Here is a 20484-nt window from a genome sequence, read left to right as displayed (position 1 = left end):
AAATATTTTTCTAAGTCTCCCATAAAGTGATTGGTTGTTACTTTTATAATGAAACAATGTAATTAAATAAGTAAAAGAAATCACACTTACTTTTTATACAGAATGCCATATGGTTTCTTCAATGCATACTGTAAAACATAATTTATAGCTTTCAAAACAAAACATATTCTGAAAAGCAGAGATAAAAGTGAAGCACTGTAACAGTCATTATGCAAGATTATCCTAGCTCCTGAATCCTATTCTGATATCTTCTGCATGGCTCCCCTTTGATCACATATAACTTGCAACACAAGCTTAATATTCTTAGGACTTTCCTAATTAAAAATTTCTATGCCCTTTCAATATTCTATCCAATTTAAATGATTCCCGTCACTTCCCTAAATTCTAGCTTCATTTAACCTGCTCTCCTTTAACCACCCCCAATTATCTGCAGTTCCCCAAATGTGTCATGCTCCTTCACACTCCCTTTGTGTACAAGCTTTTGCCTCAGCCTTGGAAGCCCTTCTCTTCCTCTTCTTGTTTCAACTCCTTCAAAAATGAAGCTTAACTGTCATCTCTAGGAAGCCCACTCTGTGTGGCAACCCTCATGGGATTTTAACTCAGCTTCCCATCCTACTCTGTGACAGGGGATGAGATGACTGGATGACGTCACCGACTTGATGAACATGAGTCTGAGTTAAGCTCTGGGAGTTGGTGATGGACAAGGAAGCCTGGCGTGCTGCAGTCCACGGGATCGCAGAGAGTCAGACATGACCGAGCGACTGAACTATCTGACTGACTCCCATCCTACCCCGTGCATACCTCCAGCACAGCACATCATTCACATTGCTGTAACTTCTACTTGTCTGTCTCTCTCACTAGGCTCACTGAAGGGAGAGATTGTGTCTTATATAAATATTAATCCCCAGTATCCAGCACTGGTATTGTTGAAAAAATAAATAGATATAATACGCAGTTAGCTCATTTTACAAATTAGATATGTTCTTGAAATGTGAGGAAATCAAATTCCAGTCACTGAAATCAGGTGAAATTTACTAAGGGAGATGTAAGGAAAACCAGTAGTCAGTGCCTTGGCAAGGCAAACAACCTCCAACTTTAGCTTTTTTTCTAAGGTTAGCATTTCTTGAGGCAAGGCAAAGTTACCTATATATTTTTCAGCAGCCCAATTAGTATGCTAAAAACTTTCTAAAATGATTTCAATGCCATTTAAAAAGTATGTATATATATATAAATATACTTACCACATCTCTAAGCACTTGTGTTACTGTTAAATTTGCATTTCCCCCTTTAATCAACATAGCACTTTTAGTATTTTCACTGAGTTTCGGTTCTCTCTTCTCAAGGAATCTCTTGGCTCTTTTTGTTTTGGGTTTTCTGTTATGAAAAATCACAATTTATAACAACTTAAGACATTTTCCTCATATTAAAAAACCAAGACTTATATGCAAATTCTGAAATGTCTTCAAAGAGACATTATATAACATTTATTAGTTTGGGATTCCACAAAATCTCATTTTTGGGGGAAATATTAACAAAATATATTCAGTTGTTACTATTAAATGCATTAATTTCATTACATTTGGTCTTTAAAAAGACTTCCATTTTTATATTTCCAGCATCCTATTACTGTTTTCTAAATCTTTTATTAAAAAAACAAGGACTCAAGTGAATATTGTTGCTATTTTTACCCTATTATTTTTCCTTTAAACTTAAAGCAATCAAACCAGTACTCTGCACCCTAACATAATAAAGTGCACAGCAACTGCTAGTCAACCTGTGGGCACAGGGAGGCTAATTACTGCTTATCTTTCCTCCAGGTATAAGACCACAATGCCTGCCAGGAAGTAGCCAATGTCCCACTCCAATATCACCACTGATAAAGTCAAATCCTATTGCCACCAACTGAGAATAACAACAACTGACACTTTATTACAGAGTTAGTCTATTAAGGCCCAATCTTTCACAGATGAGTCAGCTGAGGTAATCTGTCCAAAGTCACACAGGGTGGCATGTAGGCCAATCTTCAAAATGAGCTACATTTAAAAACTCACCTAGACCAATCATCCTGCAAAATATGAAAGGAAAACAGGGGCTTCCCTGGTGGCTCAGAGGTAAAGAATCCACCTGCAATGCAGGAGACACAGCTTCGATCCCTGATCCGGGCAGATCCCACATGCTGCAGAAAAAGTAAGCCTGGGCACCATTAACTATTGAGCCCAGGAACCCCAACTACTGAAGTCGTGTGCCCTAGAGCCTGTACTCCACAAGAGAAACCAATACAGTGAGGTACCAGAGCACCATAACTAGAGAGCAGCCCTCGCAGCCACAAAGACCTAGCACAGACAAACATATACACACGGCCATACACATTTATACCATATATGGAAAACAAACCCATTATTCTGATTATATTCTGTCACATCCAGTAGAAGGCTTTTATACATTACGTTGTTCACCTCCACTTACACTACAGTGAGAATCTTGATTTTCCATCTGCCACCTACAGAAATAATTTCTCCTCTCTTAAATAACTATGATCTGCCCTTCTTCCGGTTCCATGTACACTTCGGGAAGGAAAAGAAAAACAGAATACACACACACATACTTTACCATACAGACTTTAAAAAACTCTCCTCCAGATAAAATATCAAGCACATATAAAGCTTCTAATCATTTACTGGTTGATAAAGATACACATTATTTTTTAAGTCATACCAAGAGAGATTTAGTGCATCCATAACCCAATAAAAGTGCTGTATGTTGCATATTCCATGTGGTTTATTACTTCTGATTAACCAGCAACTTCATGGCAAATAGATGGGGAAACAGTGGAACAGTGGCTGACTTTATTTTGGGGGGCTCCAAAATCACTGCAGATTGGTGACTGCAGCCATGAAATTAAAAGGCGCTTACTACTTGGAAGGAAAGTTATGACCAACCTAGACAGCATATTAAAAAGCAGAGACATTACTTTGCCAACAAAGGTCCATCTAGTCAAGGTTATGGTTTTTCCAGTAGTCATGTATGGATGTGAGAGTTGGACTGTGAAGAAAGCTGAGCACCGAAGAACTGATGCTTTTGAACTGTGGTGTTGGAGAAGACTCTTGAGAATCTCTTGGACTGCAAGGAGATCCAACCAGTCCATTCTAAAGGAGATCAGTCCTAGGTGTTCATTGGAAGGACTGATGTTGAAGCTGAAACTCCAATACTTTGGCCACTTGACGGGAGGAGCTGACTCATTTGAAAACACCCTGCTACTGGGAAAGATTGAAGGCAGGAGGAGAAGGGAACCACAGAGGATGAGAGGGTTGGATGGCATCACCGACTCAATGGACATCAGTTTGGGTGGACTCCGGGAATTGGTGATGGACAGGGAGGCCCGGCGTGCTGCGATTCAGAGGGTAGCAAAGAGCCGGACACGACTGAGAGACTGAACTGAACGAACCAGCAACTAATGCAAACACCTTGTACGTTTTATTAGCTGTTTATCCCCCAATAAGACAATAAACTAGTCTTACTCATCTTCGCAGCCCCCAGACCTACAGAGCGTACAGCAAATGGGCAAAAACCCCAGAATTAATGACCAAACGAATATTTTGTCCTTTTGATTATACGTTAACGCAGGTAAACCGCAAAAAAAAAAAAAAAAAAAAAAAAAACACCATAGCAAATCACATAACTATTTAGGAGATCGAGAAACAATTTCTGGGCGAATTTAGAGCAGCGATTACCCAAGGATAACTCAAGAAACATGTACAAGTTTGGGAAAAAGAGGAAATGAGCATCTCTCTGCGCTGAAACAAAGCCTTTACCCACATTCTCGCAAATAATCCTCACAGTTCTATGAAGAATGACTATTATAAACGCTACTTTATACAGCAAACTGAAATTTAGGGACGCGAAATGACCCAACCACAAAGCTCTAAGCGGTCTGTCACCTAAATCTGTCAGATTCGAGGCCAGTGCTCAGAGCCCCTCACTCTAACGCCTTTCTCACACATCTGCGAAAACCGAGACATTCCCAATTGTCTAGGATAAAAGCTGCCAAAGCCTTGGTGCCACCTCCACCTCGGGGCTCCCACACGCGGACTTCCCCGCTCTCCGTCTCCCCTCAGGCGGCACGAAGAGAGACCCAAACCAGCTGCTCCATCCACCCGGACTGGCAACGGGTGTGAGGAAGCAGCGTGGGCGGCAGAAGCGCTGACACTCCGTCCCGCTACAGGAGCCCGTTTTGCGCCAACGTTACCCGGGAAAAGAACCCAGCGCACTTACACAACTCTATCCAAAGCGTCCATCGCTACCTCAGGGGGAACCCGGTGAAAGCACGTGTACCGCCCGCTTACGCGATAGGGCTGTGTGTTGCCGGAGGCGGAACCGAACTTCCGGAAACGGAAGTTGCCTGTGACGCCACTTCCTGGGGCCGAAGTGGACCCCTGGAGATGCTATCTGCTGGGGAGGAGGGACTATGTTCCCTTGGTTACAGGTTTTTGCGTGGGTTCTTTTCAGAGTTAACGCTCGCTTCTAGGAACTTGATGTACACACCTGTGTATGATACTGGTCAGGGTTCTTGGCCTTCCTTCAATCAATAGAAATTGGAGAGGCCAGCCAAGAAATTAAGGCTAGGTTTTTGGGAGGCTGCTGCGCCTGCAGGAGGGACTAAAACCAAGTAACAGGTTCCCTTGCTTGCTGGGAAGGGGTCGGGGCAGGTGAGCTGGTTCCTTATAAGGCGTGAAGACAGGGTGTGTACAGGGGTGGCCTGGAGGGGTGGCTCACCTCTTAGGTGGTGTTGAGTGCACTAGCATAGTTTTGCTCCCAGCTCTAGATAAGTGGCAGTTGAGTTTTGTGTGTGTGGGTGTGTGGTTTTTTTAAATCTTGTCCATAAGTTGCTCCAACTGCCCATGCACAGTTATTTTTAGTCTCTTATGGCTTCTGTGTATGTTATTACTGGAGGAGAGGAGACTTTTGTCCAGGTGCAAGCATTGCAGCACTGCAGGAAAAGGCCCCAGGTCTGAGCCTCTATCATGTCTGTATCTGGAACCAGCTATTCAAGGAACAGGTGTTGTTCATCTAGGAATCCCCTAGGATGATAAAAAGGTTGATGGTGTGGTAGGTACTCACATAGTCACTAAAATGATCAATGTGCAATATGCACCGTTGAGAAAACTGTGAGATCAGTGAGGTAGAGTTTATAACTGCCATGGTGCCCAGCATATAAAAGGTATGGAGAAAATAATACTAAGATCCTTACTGCCCCATGTTTCAATTGTATATTTCGGGTACCATGTTAGTCCTGTAAAGTGTACAATTTCTGTGGTTTTTAGTGTATTTGCAAAGATGTTCATCTACCACCACTAATTTCAAAACATTTTTATCACCCTTCTCATAACCCAGTAGCACTCCCCACTTTTCACTCTTGCCGATCCCTGGTAACCTCTATGTCTCCATAGATCTGCCTATTGAGAAAATACCATATAAATGGATTCATACAATATGTGGCCTTTTTTGTCTGGCTTATTGCACTTACTATGTTCCCATGTGCTCATGTTTATGGTTCACATGTGTTGTAACATGTATCAGTACTTCATCCTCAGTACATTCATTTCTTTATTTAGAACTGGGTAATGGTTCATTCTGTGGATATACCATGTTTGCTTATCCATTCAAAAATTCATGTACATTGGTGTTTCCATTTTTTTTTAAGATTATACCTTATGATGCTTTGAATATCCATGTTCAAGTTTTTGTGTAGACTTCTGTTTTTAATTCTCTAAAAGTAGAATTGCACAAGGCCACCCTGTTTGACGTTTGGAGGAACTGTAAAACTTTTCTGCCTGCACCATTTTACATCTCTATTAACAATGTAAAAGGGCCTGGAATTGGTTTTTCTATTGCTACTGTAACAAATTACCACAAATTTACTATCATAAGATAACATAAATTTATTATGTTAGACTTATAGACATGGTTGCTCCTTGGAAGAAAAACTGTGACAAACCTAGACAGCATATTAAAAAGCAGAGAAAAAAATAAAAAAGCAGAGAAATTACTTTGCCAACAAAGGTCCATCTAGTCAAAAGCTATGGTTTTTCCAGTAGTCATGTATGAATGTGAGAGGTAGACTATAAAGAAAGCTGAGCGCCAAAAAATGCTTTTGAACTGTGGGGTTGGAGAAGACTCTTGAGAGTCCCTTGGACAGCAAGGGGATCAAACCAGTCAATCCTCAAAGAAATCAGTCCTGAATAGTCATTGGGAGGACTGATGGTGAAGCTGACCGCACTTAATGTCTTTGGCCACCTGATGCAAAGAACTGACTCACTGGAAAAGACCCTGATGCTGGGAAAGATTGAAGGTGGGAAGAGAAGGGGACGACAGAGGATGGCATCAACAACTTGATGGACACGAGTTTGAGCAAGTTCTGGGAGGTGGTGATGGACAGGAAAGCCTGGCATGCTGCAGTCCATGGGGTGGCAAAGAGTCGGACACTACTGAGTGACTGAACTGAGACCTCTAGAAACCAGCAGCCTAATTTTACAGGTCTAAAATTGTCACTAGGGCTCCGTTCCCCCTAAAAACTGGAGGGAGAATCTTTTGCCTTTCCAGGTTATATAAGCTGTTTGCATTTGTTGGTATTCCTGTATCTTAAAAAGGCATCACCCGAACTTCTGTTTCTACTGGCATAACTTCTTTTTCTCTGTTACTTGTTTGACTCCCTCTTATAAAACTCTTGCAATTACATGTTGCCCACTTGGATAATCCACAATTATATCCCCCATCTCAAAATCCTTAACCTAATCATATAGCAAATTCCCTTGGGCAAGTACAGTAACATATTCACAGATCCCTGCGTGTAGAGCGTGGACGTGTTTTGGGGAGAGCATTATTCTATTAACCACAGGTTCTAGCTTCTCCACTTATCTCCAAAATTTGCTATTGTCCATCTTTTTTCATCAAGCCATCCTACCTAGTGGGTATAAGTGGTAGCTCATTGTGGATTTCATTTGTATTACCCTGATGACAAGTGATTTTGAGCATCTTTTCATAGGTTGATTAACCATATCTTCTTCCAAAAAAATATCTGCTCAGATCCTTTGTCTTTTTATTGAGTTGCAATAGTTTCATATACTCTAGATACCAGTCCCTTATCTGATGGATAATTTGCAAATATTTTCTCCAATTGAATAGATGTCTTTTTTTCCTAGATAGTGTCCTTTGAATCGAAAAAGTTCAATTTTGATGAAGTCCAGTGTGTCATTTTTTTCTTTTGTTGCTTCCACTTTTCATGTTTTATCTAAAAGGCAATTTCCTAATCCAATGTAGTAAAAGATTTATACCTATATTTTCTCTAAAGAGTTTTATAACTTTAGCCCTTAAACTTATTTAAGCCATTAATCCATCTTTTTTAAAAGATTATATATATAAAAAATATTTTTATATATTTATTTGGCTGTACCGGGTTTTAACTGCCGCACTTGGGATCTTTGGTTGCAGCATGTGGGATCCATGTCACGTGGGATCTAGTTCCCCAATCTGGGATCAAACCTGGGCCCCTTGCATTGGGAGCAGGGAGTCTCAACCATTGGACCACTAGGGAAGTCCCCATTGGTCCATTTTGAGTAAGTCTTTGTATATAATACGAGATTGGGGAGGGGTCCCACTTCATTCTTTTGCATGTGGATGTCCAGTTGTTCCAGCACCATTTATTGAAAAGATTCTCTTTGCTTCACTGTATTGCCTTTGTTCCTTATCTAAGATCAGTTGACTGTGTCTATTTCTGGGCTCTCTATTCTATTCCATTGACCTATCTGTCTAATCTTTCAGCAATTCCCACTGTCTCTATTACTACAGTTTTTACAGTAAGTCTTGAAGTCCTCCTACTGTATTCTTTAACACTGTATTGGCTATTCTGAGGGTTGGCCTCTCCATATAAACTTTAGAGTCAGTTTGACAATATCCATAGAAAACTTGCTGTAATTTTGTTGGGACTGCATTGAATCTATAGATCAAGCTTGGAAGAACTAATATCTAGAAAATAGGGCCACTTTCATATACACAAGGAAAGCTGGGCACACTGCTGCTGCTGCTAAGTCGCTTCAGTCGTGTCTGACTCTGTACGACCCCACAGATGGCAGCCCGTCGGCTCCCCCATCTCTGGGATTCTCCAGGCAAGAACACTGGAGTGGGTTGCCAGTTCCTTCTCCAATGCATGAAAGTGAAAAGTGAAAGTGAAGCCGCTCAGTCGCTCTTCTCGACCCCATGGACTGCAGCCTACCAGGCTCCTCCCATGGGATTTTCCAGGTAAGAGTACTGGAGTGGGTTGCCATTGCCTTCTCCCGGGCACACTGCTAACCTCAATAAATTCTGGGATTCTGTTACAAAGAGAAAAAAGGAAGACCAGATATTGGGTCAAGTAATTAGCAGTCTCTCCACATACACATGGTAGAAAAAAATGTTTCTGATTAAAGGAAAAGCTGAGACTAAAGTCATATAAAAATTGGGAGGATATACATGCTTATGATTTGGAAAGGCTTTTAATCAGGGTATGTTGTTTTCCAATTAAATAGGAAAAAGTTACAGAACTTATTGAAGGAAAAAATTTCTCATTCTAGAACATTAATTTTCTAATCTGTCAAAACAAAGTTACACCTCCAACAGTTGAGAGATATAATTTTTTAACAGTTTTAATTGGAGGATACTTGCTTTACAACACTGTGCTGGTTTCTGCCATACAACGTGAACCAGCCAGAAGTATACATTGTCTCCCTCCGCCCTGAGCCTCCCTCCCACTCTCCCATCCCACATCTCTAGGTCATCACAGAGTGCTATGAGATATAATTAATGTGAGGTATGGTTTATACCGGCATAAACCATATAAAATGGCTGGGTTTTATAGTCAGAAGCAAATATTGGTAATTTCATATAGGTCAACCTGTATCAAAGTTTGTGAATAATTTACTTAAAAAAATACTAGTTAGAGCAGATCTAGCTTATCACCGTAATACTTAATTTTTAATTGGAGGATAATGGCTTTACAATGTTATATCACTGTAGTAAACTGACTTGTTACAGCTGAATTCCAATCATCTTTCTTCAGTAGGAAAGGAGTGAAATTACAGCTGGAATATCAGGAACTGTACCTTCACCCTTAAGCATTTCTGAATTCTTCTGTTCTCAGAATTGTAATATTGACTTTGGTAGACTGGAAGATGCCCTCCCTGCCACCGCAAATATTTTCATGCCATAATTTTCAGTGTTATGCCTGTTTACATTACATAGCAAAATGGACTTTGCAGATGGAATTAAAGTTATAGACCTTAAAATAGGGAAGTCAGCCAGATGTGCCCAATGTAATCAAATAAAGGAAGGGTCTAATATCAATAGGATGACAGAAGTAGCAGGGGAGAGTCAAGGACTGAGAGGAACTTGACCATGGTTGGCTCTGAAGAGAAGGGGCTATAAGTCAAGGAATGCAGGCAGCCTCTGGAATATGGGAATGGCTCTCAGCCAACAGCAAGGAAATGGGACCATGATCCTTCAATTGCAAAGAACTGAATTCTGTAAACAACTGAATGAACAAGGAAATGGAGTCCCCCATCCCACCTCCGGAAGAGAAGTTCTACAAATACCTTGATTTTAGCCCAGGTGAGACCCATCTCAAACAGCTGACCTACAAAACTGTAAAAGACAATACACTTCTGTAGCTTAATACACATAAGCCATTAAATGTGGTAATTTGCAATGGCTGCAATAGAAACATATACTTACCTTAGTAAAACCTCCATTTTAAAGGACTCATCACAGAATGGTCCCTATAGTCCTTGAAACATATTTTTAAAAACTCAATATTTGGTCCTTAATGATTCTAGTATATTAAACTACATTATAACTGGAAATGTGCATATAGCTAACAAAAATAAAAATTGTGAACAACTACAAAGTCAATTATTTTATATAAAAATTGTATAAAAAGTTCATGACTAGTTATTATGAGAAACATTTCATCTAGGAGTGATTTCTAAGGCAGTTTCTTGAGTATCCATAAAAACAGACCCTTCTGTCTCAAAAGAAGGGATATCAATAAGAGGACCAGAATCCTCTAAGTTCGGTGGTTTCTCCTGTTCATAACCCAGGTTTGAATTATCTTTCATTTGAATCTCGTGCTCGTCCAACTCCAGAGATTTATCTGGGTCTGGGGCTACCGGTTCCTCCTCTTCATGCTGATGCAGAAAATTACAAATCATGTTGGGCCTATAGGAGAAATCATTCTCCTTGATTTGCAGCCATTCCACACCACCTAATAGGGGAGGGTGTGGGTGGGGTGAGAAACCAAGAGATATGAAAAAGGAATTTTAGTTACTTCCAAATATTTTTCATTTAAATGCTCATATGAATATTTATCAATATAAAACCCCAACTTAAAGAAAGGAACAAGGTGCCTGAACCAACTGATAAACATGTAATTTTCATCTTACATGGAGACCTTGGAAAGCCTATAAGGTATGCATTATCAAAATCACTACTATTCTAAGCCCTTTTTCCAGAGTCCAGTTCCCAGCTCATTCTGAGAGATAACTCATCTTCCACTGCCATCTCTTGTCTTGAAGAAAATTGTCACTTCCCTACAATTTTCTTCTTACTCAGCCAGCTTTCATAATACTCTGTCATCTTCCAAGTCAACATTTATGTGTCATTTTATTTTTTTAAAATTTTTTTGTGTCATTTTAAATTGAAGAATCCAATTGTGAAATAAGACACCTCTCCAAAAAAAATCCTTGAAAAAAATTTTTGTCCCTTTTCATACCTACAGTCAAAGCCCTAATCCCTCAATGAACTCCCATAATCAAGAACTGCTTCAATAATGCTAGCCATTTTTTTCTCTTACCCTTCTGACCCTTTCAGAAAGCCAAGTATTTTCATAGATACTTAATTCCTATAACCCAAGCTGTTTACTGTCATTGTCAAAATTCCATTAGGTATCTGTAAGATATCCCAACTTATCTTGTCACCCTGTTTGAGCATCCATCTGTCCTATACCCCACCATAAACTAACTCTTCCGCAGCTGTTTGTTGAAACATCCTGTTGATCCCATATCTTTTCTTTATAAAGTCTCCCTCTTTCAAAACTTGATTAGTCCTTTCCCTCCAGCTCAGCTTCAACTATTGACTTCTATTAAAAAAAAAAACAAAACTATATTTTTTGCTTGCAATAACATTATTCTCTTAGTCACCAAGTTCAAAACCTTAGTCACCCTAAAGCCTACTCTGTTACTTAGCATAATACTTGGCACATACTGCTAAGTCACTTCAGTTGTGTCTGACTCTGTGTGACCCCATCCCTGGGATTCTCCAGGCAAGAACACTGGAGTGGGTTGCCATTTCCTTCTCCAATGCATAAAAGTGAAAAGTGAAAGTGAAGTCGCTCAGTCATGTCTGACTCTTCTCGACCCCATGGACTGCAGCCTACCAGGCTCCTCCGTCCATGGGATTTTCCCGGCAAGAGTACTGGAGTGGGGTGCCATTGCCTTCTCCGACTTGGCACATAACAGATACTTAAAATAAACTGAGTGAAATGGGTGTCGAATCGTAGACATCTATGTCTGTCTCAATGTGATTTACTTTAGAGTACAAGCTCCTAGAAAATAAGGACCACACCTCTGTCTACTTTGTTCTGTTGGCATCCAAGATGGTCCCCAATGATCCTCACCTACCTGAGTTGTCCCTTCCCACACAGAATAGCATATCAAAGAAATGACAGAATGTGACTTCTAAGGCAAGTTCATAAAAGACTTTGTGGCTTCTACTTTCTTCTTAAAAATCACTTGGTCTGGCAAAGCCAGCCGCTGTGTCAAAAGGGCACTCACAACAGTAGTGTGAGGAGGGCAAGGCAGTGACACCTCCCGCACAAACTCACCAGCCATGTGAGTGAGCCATCCTACAGTTAGATTTTTCCAGCTCTACTCAAGTCTTCAGATGACTATAGCCCAGTCAGCAAAATGATTGCAACCTCATAAGAGACCCAAGCCAGACTACCTAGCTAATACACTGTTTCCCAACTCCTGATTCATAGAAACCATGGGAGATGGTGCTTCTGTTGCTGTTGTTTTAAGCCATTAAGTTTAGGGGCCACTTTTCATGCCGCAGTAGATAACCAGTACAGCCTTGAATAGTTGGTTGCTAATTTATTTGATTAAAATACACCCAAATTTTGCACTTCCCTGGTGGCACAGTGGATAAGAATCTGCCTGCCAATGCAGGGGACACAGGTTCGATCCCTGGTTTGGGAAGATTCCATATGCCGTGGGAGCAACTAAGCCCATGAGCCACAACTACTGAGTCTGTGTGCTGCAGCTACTGAAGCCCATGCACCTGGAGCCTGTGCTCCGCAACAAGAGAAGCCGCAGTGGTGAAAAGCCTGTGTATTGCAAAAAAGAGTAGCCCTGCTTGCTGCAACTACAGAAAACCCGTACAAAGCTAATAAATAAACAAAAAGATGCATCCAGATTCTCCCCAAGAGTTATTAGATTATTAAAAGACTAGAGCAAATTCTCTAACTTCCTTTAAGAATATTTAAATGATAGTTAAGCCATTTGATATGTATATGCCTTTCAAGTTCATTCTAGAACTTCAAGTGCCTCCTTCCTATTATTTTCAAAATGCCTAAAAAAAACGGATAGTTGTGGAATATGTAAGAACAAAGATTTGTTAAATAGTTATGTGTAGCTGGTATAAATTTCTAGATGATGAATGTACCTTCAAATGTTTATTCTTTAAAATACAATAAATCAAGCCATGAGTATTCATCATTAGGGTCTTATTTACTAGTGTTTCAAATATGTCTTGGAGCAATAAGCCTTGTTTTTGGTGGACAAACACATTTATTTTGACCGTGTCCCAAATTCCTTAGGGCAAAAGAAAGAGGTTGGCGTGGTGAGCAATGGGCTTTTAAACCATCAAGTGGTTATTTGTCCATCTCCGCAAACATGTGCCTTCTACAGGTACAAGAAACTCCTATAAAGTCTCTAGCGTTGGATGACTAGCAACTGGAGAAGGCTAACTGGGTGTTTATTAAGAACTAGACTTAAGATTAACAACTGTGGTCTTAGAGTCCCTCCCTCACATATAAAGCCAGCTTCTTCCAGTAGTAAGCATCTTGGGGAAGGTTACTGGATCTCCCCAAAGCTCAGCAGATCTAGAACTGCTACTATCATATCTTCTGCTCTTACAAAAAAGTTTTAATGGTGGGAAGAGAAGTGGCTGCTGAATTCCTTGGGGTTGAAATCATGTCCAATTGCTTGACAAACTCCTCACAATCGTTTCCAGTGCAAAGCAGATAAACATTTCTCATATGTCTCCAGTGCCCCCAGCTATATGAGAATTCAACTAAATTTTAAAATCTATCTTTGGTACTTTTTATGGAGAGCTCTCAATTTTCACATACTTAACCTATCACACATAGTTATTATTATGAAGTACAAAGAACATCCTGGCAACAATGTGTCATAAAGCCAATAATGAATCATCTATTTTCAGAGAAGTAAGTGAACTAACCTATGTTTTCTTCTCCTTCCTTCTTTTCTGTCAGTAGAGTCCTTGTCATGCTGAGCTTCTTCATTGTGTGGCATTTATATTTTAGCACTGTTTTATTACTGCCTTCTGCATCCACTAAAATATAAAATGAACACTATTATACTGCTTGATGCCATCAAATAATCATGTTAAGCCTCAATGGTTCCAGTTTAGAGAAAACTACTTTCTGTCAAGAGAGTGCAGTTAAGTTCAAGATTTAACTCATTCCTCCTGCTCCAGCCACAGAGAAGTAACAGATTAAATACGTAAGAACTGAAGATACAAGTGAACTCACAGACAACACACATCTACAGGGGACAGAAACCCAAAGTTAAGAGTAAAGCTACAAGCCTATTAGGTGCCAGCCCTGAAGTGGGAAAGAGGGGCTGGGAATTTGGTTTTACTGGGTAATGAGGTCTAAAATTCTGTCGCTCAAAATGAAGGACCAAAGTCAGACACTACTTGAAGCCAGACTGGAGTGAGAACATCCCCAATCAGGAGAGAAAGCTGAGAAAAAAAAATTGCTGCCCACCTGCTGCTTGGGGTCACAGCTTTATAAAAACTGTGTGTGTAGGCGGGAATGACGGATGAGACTCTGTGCTAAGGATGTGAAGCACATTGAAAGCCTGCAGAGCCTGCCACTGTGTGGCTGACTGATACTACACTTCAGAGAGCAACACAGTGGTATCTGTTAAGTTGAACCATGTGAAACTGGCGATATTCAGCCCAAATTGTTGATTTCATATGGTTGAATCTAGTACACACACTCATCAATCTAACAGTTCCGTTTCTAAGTGTATATCCAAGAGACATTTTTACATATATGCACAAGACATTTTTGTGGTGAGTAAATAAGCATAATTAAGAAAACAGGCTCTGGAGCAGACCATCTTGGTTCCAGGGATATACAAGGGGCTTCAAATGCATCTGGAATGTTTTTTGACTGCCTAGCCAAAAGGGAGGATTTGACACAGGTAGACAGTGGGTACACGAGATGTTTAACTTTAATATCCATCATACACAAGTATGTTTGAAATATTTCATAACAAAAAGAGTTGAGTCAGCATAGCAATCACTTACCATATTCAACATTTTCTTCAAATATAACACAGGTCCCAACAGTGTCTGCAGAAAAACATTAAGGCAACTTGTTGAAACAGCTACTTTCTCCAAAAGGCATATAAAAAAGGGAATTTCATCTCTCTGACATCCTCCTACCTTCATACTCTCCAGCAAAGACATAGCTGTCCACTTGCAGAATGGGCCTTTCGGTATCAATTCCCTACAACAGAATATAGGACCATTAAAAAATCATTAGTAAAAACAGCCTTGGGAGTGGGGGAAATGGGTGAAAAGGGGCTCAAATGATACCAACTTCCAGTCATAAAAAAAATAAGTCCTGGGATGTTTAAGAACATCATGGTGACTATCGATAATACTGTACTTCATCTATGAAAGTTGCTAAGACAGTAAATCTTCAAAGTTATTACCAGAAGAAAAAAAATTTTGCAATTATATGTGTAGTGATGTGGGTTAATTAGACATTGTGGTGATCATTTCACAATACAAATACTGAAAATACTGCACAGCTGAAACTAGTATAATTAAAAAAAAAATTGTTTGTTCAATCCTTCAGTCATGTCTGACTCTTTGCGATCCCATAGACTGCAGCACGCCAGGCTTCCCCATCTTTCAGCATCTCCCTGAGTTTATTTACACTCATGTCCATTGAGTCAGTGATGCCATCCAACTATCTCGTCCTCTGTCGTCCCCTTCTCCTCCTGCCTTCAATTTTTCCCAGCATGAGGGTCTTTCCCAATAAGTCAGCTCTTTACTTCAGGTGGCCAAAGTATTGGAGCTTCAGCATCAGTCCTTCCAGTGAATATTCAGAGTTGATTTCCTTTAGGTTCAACTGGTTTGATCTCATTGCTGTCCAAGAGACTTTCAAGAATCTTCTCCAGCACCACAGTTTGAAGGCTCAATTCTTCGGCGCTCAGCCTTTTTTATTGTCCATCTCTCACATCCATACATGACTACTAGAAAAACCACAGCTTTGACTAGATGGACCTTGGTAGGCAAAGTAATGTCTCTGCTTTTTAATATGCTGTCTAGGTTGATCATAGCTTTTCTTCCAAGGAGCAAGCGTCTTTTAATTTCATGGCTGCAGTCACCAGCTGCAGTGATTTTGGAGCCCAAGAAAATAAAGTCTGTCACTGTTTTCATTGTTTTCCCATCTATTTGCCATGAAGTGATGGGACCAGATGCCATGATCTTAGTTTTTTGAATGTTGAGTTTTAATCCAGCCTTTTCACTCTCCTCTTTCCCTTTCATCAAGAGGCTTTTTAGTTCTTCTTCGCTTTCTGCCATAAGGGTGGTGTCATCTGCCTATCTGAGGGCATTGATATTTCTCACAGCAATCTTGATTCCAGCTTCTGCTTCATCCAGCCCAGCATTTTGCATGATATACTCTGCATGTAAGTTAAATAAGCAAGGTGACAGTATACAACCTTGACGTACTCCTTTCCCAATTTGGAACCAGTCTGTTGTTCCATGTCCAGTTCTAACTGTTGCTTCTTAACCTGCATACAGGTTTCTAAGGAGGCAGGTAAGGTGGTCTGGTATTCCCATCTCTTGAAGAATGTTACATAGCTTGTTGTGATCCACACAGTCAAAGGCTTTAGCATAGTCAATGAAGCAGAAGTAGATGCTTCTCTGGAATTCTCTCGCTTTTCTGATGATCCAACAGATGTTGGCAATTTGATCTCTGGTTCCTCTGTTTCCTCTTCCTTTTCTAAATCCAGCTTGTACATCTGGAAGTTTGCGGTTCACGTACTGTTGAAGCCTAGCTTGAAGGATTTTGAGCATTACTTTGCTAGCATATGAAATGAGTGCAACTGTGCGGTAGTCTGCACGTTCTTTGGCACTGCCTTTCTTTGGGATTGAAATGATAGCTGACCTTTTCCAGGTCAGTTTTATAAAAAATATTTTATTTTTTATAAAAATTATATATCATTATAAAAATAATAATTTATTTATTTTTGGCTGTGCTGGGTCTTTGGTGCTGTGAGGGCTTTTCTCTATGGCAGCGAGCTGGGGCTACTCTCTAACCACAGTGCTCTGGCCTCTCGCTGCAGCGGTTCTCTCGTTGAACAGGATGGGCTCTATGGCACTCGGGCGTCAGTAGCTGTGGCTGGAGGGCTCTAGAGCACTGGGCTCAGTAGTTGTGGCGCAGGGGGCTTAGTTGCTCTGGGGCATGTGGGATCTTCCTGGATCAAGGATCAAACTCTGGCCTCCTGCATTGGCAGGTGGATTCTTTACCACTGAGCCACCAGGGAAGTCTAGTATAATATTACATGTCAATTACTTCTCAATTTAAAAAAGAAAAGAGGGATTTCCCTGGTGGTCCAGTGGTTAAAACTCCATTGCAGGGGGCACAGGTTAGATCCCTGGTCAGGAAATGAAGATCCCACCTGCCTGGAGTGGGCACAGTAGTTGCAGCCCAGAGGCTCTTTAGTTGTGTCCTGTGAGCTTCAGTGGTTGTGGCACTGAGACTCAGCTGCCCCAGGGCATGTGGGATCTTAGTCCCCTCACCGAGAATTGTACCCCTGTCCCCTGCATTGCAAGGCAGATTCTTAACCAGAGAGGTCCAAAAACAGTGTATTGTTTTTCAGAATTTAATCTTCCATTTCAAAATGCCACCCTCCCCCCTGCCAAATCTTTAACTCTCTCCAGCCACACATGCAGACATTCAGGCATAGTTGTTGATGCTGTCAACTACAAATCGGCACTTGCCAAGAGCGCTGCCAATGACTGAACTACAAGGGCATCTGTCACCTGCGCCTGTGGAGACTGAACCCTGTGCTACTGCAGCTGCTGACCGTCAACATCCCCTGGGAGAGTTCAGGGTGAAGTGAGGCACTGTGTGTTCCAGGGAATCTGGTGGGACAGATCTTTAGACAGATATTTTAAGGAACTGATTTTATGATCCAAAATCCTTGCATCTCCTCATACCTAGAAAAGCACTAAATCCCTTCATGGTGACATCGGATCCTTGTGACTAGCAGAAAACCTTTTGTAACATGAGTGCTTAATGGTACTGAACTCCCCCCTTCACCAAAATCTTATATATTGACTCTTCCCCACTGTCTCTTTGGAGCAGTCTCTCAGAACTATCAGAGGTGCTGCCTCCCTGGCTGCAGTTCTCATTTTGCCCCAAATAAAGCTTAACTCGCAACTCTCAAGTTGTGCGTCTTTTTTTGGTCGACAATGCTGTAGAAGTTGGGCATTAGTTTTCTCCCAGCTGCTCCCTGTTGTGTGACTGTCTCCAACAGTTCACTGCTTTGTATACCTGTAATTAATCTATTTTAAAGGGATGCTTTTGAACTGTGGTGTTGGAGAAGACTCTGGAGAGTCCCTCAGACAGCAAGAAGACCCAACCAGTCCATCCTAAGGAACTCAGTCCTGAATATTCATTGGAAGGACTGATGCTGAAGCTGAAACTCCAATACTCTGGCCACCTGAGGCGAAGAACTGACTCATTTGAAAAGACTCTGATGCTGGGAAAGATTGAAGGCAGGAGGAGAAGTGGTCGACAGAGGATGAGATGGCTGGATGGCATCACCGACTGAACGGACATGAGTTTGAGTAAGGTTCGGGAGCTGGTGATGGACAGGGAGGCCTGGTGTGCTGCAGTCCATGGGGTCACAAAAAGACACGACTGAGCCACTTAACTGAACTGACTGAACTAAAGGGGGTGGGTATATGTCACCATCCATAGAGTTAAGAAAACCTATAACAACCCCCAATTCTACAAGACTCACCAAAATCTTGCATTTATTTTCACATTTTGCGAGCAAGTCTGAATCAAGAATTCCTGATAATTCCACCATAACCAACTGCTCCTGGTGGAAGAAAGAAGGGTTAACGCGTTAGCCTGTGAGAGCGCAGGAAGAGGCAGGCAGTTATGGAGAAAAGCCAAACAAACACCCGCAGTGAAACGACTCCTCTTTTGTGAAAACTAGGTCCTGCTTTCAAGGAGAGGAAGCGCGCTCCGTTAACGAAGGTAACCTCCCTCCTTCCCCCTCGAACTTCCGTGTGGCCCGTAGAGCTGTGGGCAGCTGCCTGCCGCCCCACGCGCTCAGTGGCACAATCCCGCCAGGCGCCCGCGGGCCGCGCCCCGACTCCCTGCCCCGCACACAGCCACTTCCACCCCCGCCACCACCGCGCGGGCTTCCGCCGTGGCACTCACTGTTTCCTCCTCCTCCTCGTCCTCCTCCTCGTCCCAGTCCACCCAGCTCGGCTCCTTGGCCGCTGCCGCCATGCCGCCGCTCCTCTGCGCCGCCTGCGAGCCGCGGGCCCCGCCCGCCGGGGCCGCCATCTTGAGTAAGGGCAGCCGCTCCCGCCCCGCAGCCGCTCCGGCCGCGCCCGCCGCTCCTGCCAGCACGCGAGATGGCGGCTCCCGGGCGCACGCGGAGCTCCTTGTTCCTCTCCGAGAGCTGGAGCCAGGACCCTGGCCTCGGCCGGGCGGCTTCGGCGACCTAGGGAACTCTCGGATTCCCGTCGCTGGTGGAACGAGCCCACTGGCGAGCGAGGCAGAGGAGATCAAGAAGGTGCAGGCAAAGAGGCCACCGTGCGCGAGGGAAATGGAGAGGCCTAGAGTATCCCCATCCTACATTTCTTTGAAAGAAATTCTTAATGTTGTGTAAACACTCATCCTCAATTCAAGTTCTCCCCGAGCCAAGCTAAGGGCACACTTCGCTGCGCTAGGAAGTGAGCTTGGGTTTCAGGACCCTGCAAAAGCTGCAGGCCTCGCAGGTGGCGCTAGTGGTCAAGATCCCGCCTGCCAGTGCAGGAGACCGGGGCTCGATCCCTGGGTTGGGAAGATCCTCTGGAGGTGGGCATGGCAACCCATTCATGGTGAGGAGCCTGGCGGGCTGCAGTCCATAGGGTCCCATAGAGAGGGACACGGTTGAAGCGACTTAGCACGCAAAAAAGATGCAGGAATGGCAGATGGAGATCAGATTGCCCTAAGCGCTGTAAGAGACAGAAATTGGGGAGTACTAGAGACTAAGTAGGAAATGGCGGCCCACTCCAGTGTTCTTGCCTGGAGAATCCCAGGGATGGCAGAGCCTGGTGGGCTGCCGTCTGTGGGGTTGCACAGAGTCGGACATGACTGGAGCGATTTAGCAGCAGCAGCAGCAGCAGCAGAGACTAAGTGAAGTTTTGAACAGGATTTTTCTAAAAGTAACAACGGATTTTTCTGATTATAAAATAAATGATCTTTGTAGAGAAACAGGATGATCTGCTTCCACAGAGCATGAGATTTGGGGTCTGATACTTGTCTGATTTGCTGCATTATTAATTGCAAGGCTTTAGGCAAGTTGGTTTTTGTGAGGATTAAAAGAGAGATTATACATGTAAAAAGATTGTCTGGCACATATTAAGCACTTAATATGCATTTAGCCTAGTAATAGTAATACTATGTAAAAATTTAGAGTATTATAACTTTTAAAAAACATTTTCGGGGAATTTTCTGGTGGTTCAGTGGTTAGGACTGCGGTGGCCTTGGTGAGGGAAATATGATCCCACAGGCCATGCTGTGTGGCTGAAGAAAATGAAAACCAAAAACATTTTCCTACACAGTTTAGCTTTCCAGCTTCTTTCTACATACACAAACACAATTTTTATTTCAAAAATGTGTTCCAACTATACATCTGTTTTAAACTTGCTTTTCTCACTATATGTAGTATCATGGATGTTTTCCACAATAAATATAAATCTATGTGATTGTATTTATTGATACTGCACAACCCTTTAGTAAACATTTTTGTGCATTTTTACCCGTTCCTTCATTAAATGAATGGGATTTCATTGCTTTAAAAAAGTGGGAAAAGTACTGGACCTCTTAGAAGTTGTAGAACT

At 42.1% G+C, this 20484-nt stretch overlaps 3 protein-coding genes across 3 annotated transcripts in view; 1 reads left to right on the top strand and 2 right to left on the bottom strand.

Annotated features, from left to right (window-relative positions):
• The window catches only part of RPF2 (ribosome production factor 2 homolog), a 33197-nt gene extending 28813 nt beyond the window's left edge, over positions 1-4384 (bottom strand). The window contains exons 1-3 of the mRNA XM_043439365.1: positions 4273-4384; positions 1242-1374; positions 91-128 (exon numbers count right to left, since the gene is read on the bottom strand). Of these exons, the coding sequence (XP_043295300.1) occupies positions 91-128; positions 1242-1374; positions 4273-4295 (194 nt within the window). The 5' untranslated portion in view covers positions 4296-4384. The remainder of the gene's footprint in view (positions 1-90; positions 129-1241; positions 1375-4272) is intronic.
• A 4125-nt stretch (positions 4385-8509) lies between these two features.
• On the bottom strand, positions 8510-19369 carry GTF3C6 (general transcription factor IIIC subunit 6). The gene is made up of 6 exons (XM_043439311.1): positions 18812-19369; positions 18384-18464; positions 14782-14845; positions 14644-14688; positions 13546-13659; positions 8510-10291 (listed from the first exon to the last, which is right to left on the bottom strand). The coding sequence occupies exons 1-6, from the start codon at positions 18938-18940 to the stop codon at positions 9996-9998; spliced, it is 729 nt and encodes a 242-aa protein (XP_043295246.1). The 5' UTR covers positions 18941-19369; the 3' UTR covers positions 8510-9995.
• CDK19 (cyclin dependent kinase 19) overlaps positions 18575-20484 on the top strand; it is a 265473-nt gene continuing 263563 nt past the window's right edge. Inside the window, exon 1 of the mRNA XM_043439309.1 lies at positions 18575-18625. The gene's annotated coding sequence lies outside the window, so the exon portion shown is untranslated. The remainder of the gene's footprint in view (positions 18626-20484) is intronic.

This window comes from Cervus canadensis, chromosome 20, assembly GCF_019320065.1.
Source record: "Cervus canadensis isolate Bull #8, Minnesota chromosome 20, ASM1932006v1, whole genome shotgun sequence".
Taxonomy (NCBI): domain Eukaryota; kingdom Metazoa; phylum Chordata; class Mammalia; order Artiodactyla; family Cervidae; genus Cervus; species Cervus canadensis.
This window is presented reverse-complemented; position numbering and strand designations above follow the sequence as displayed.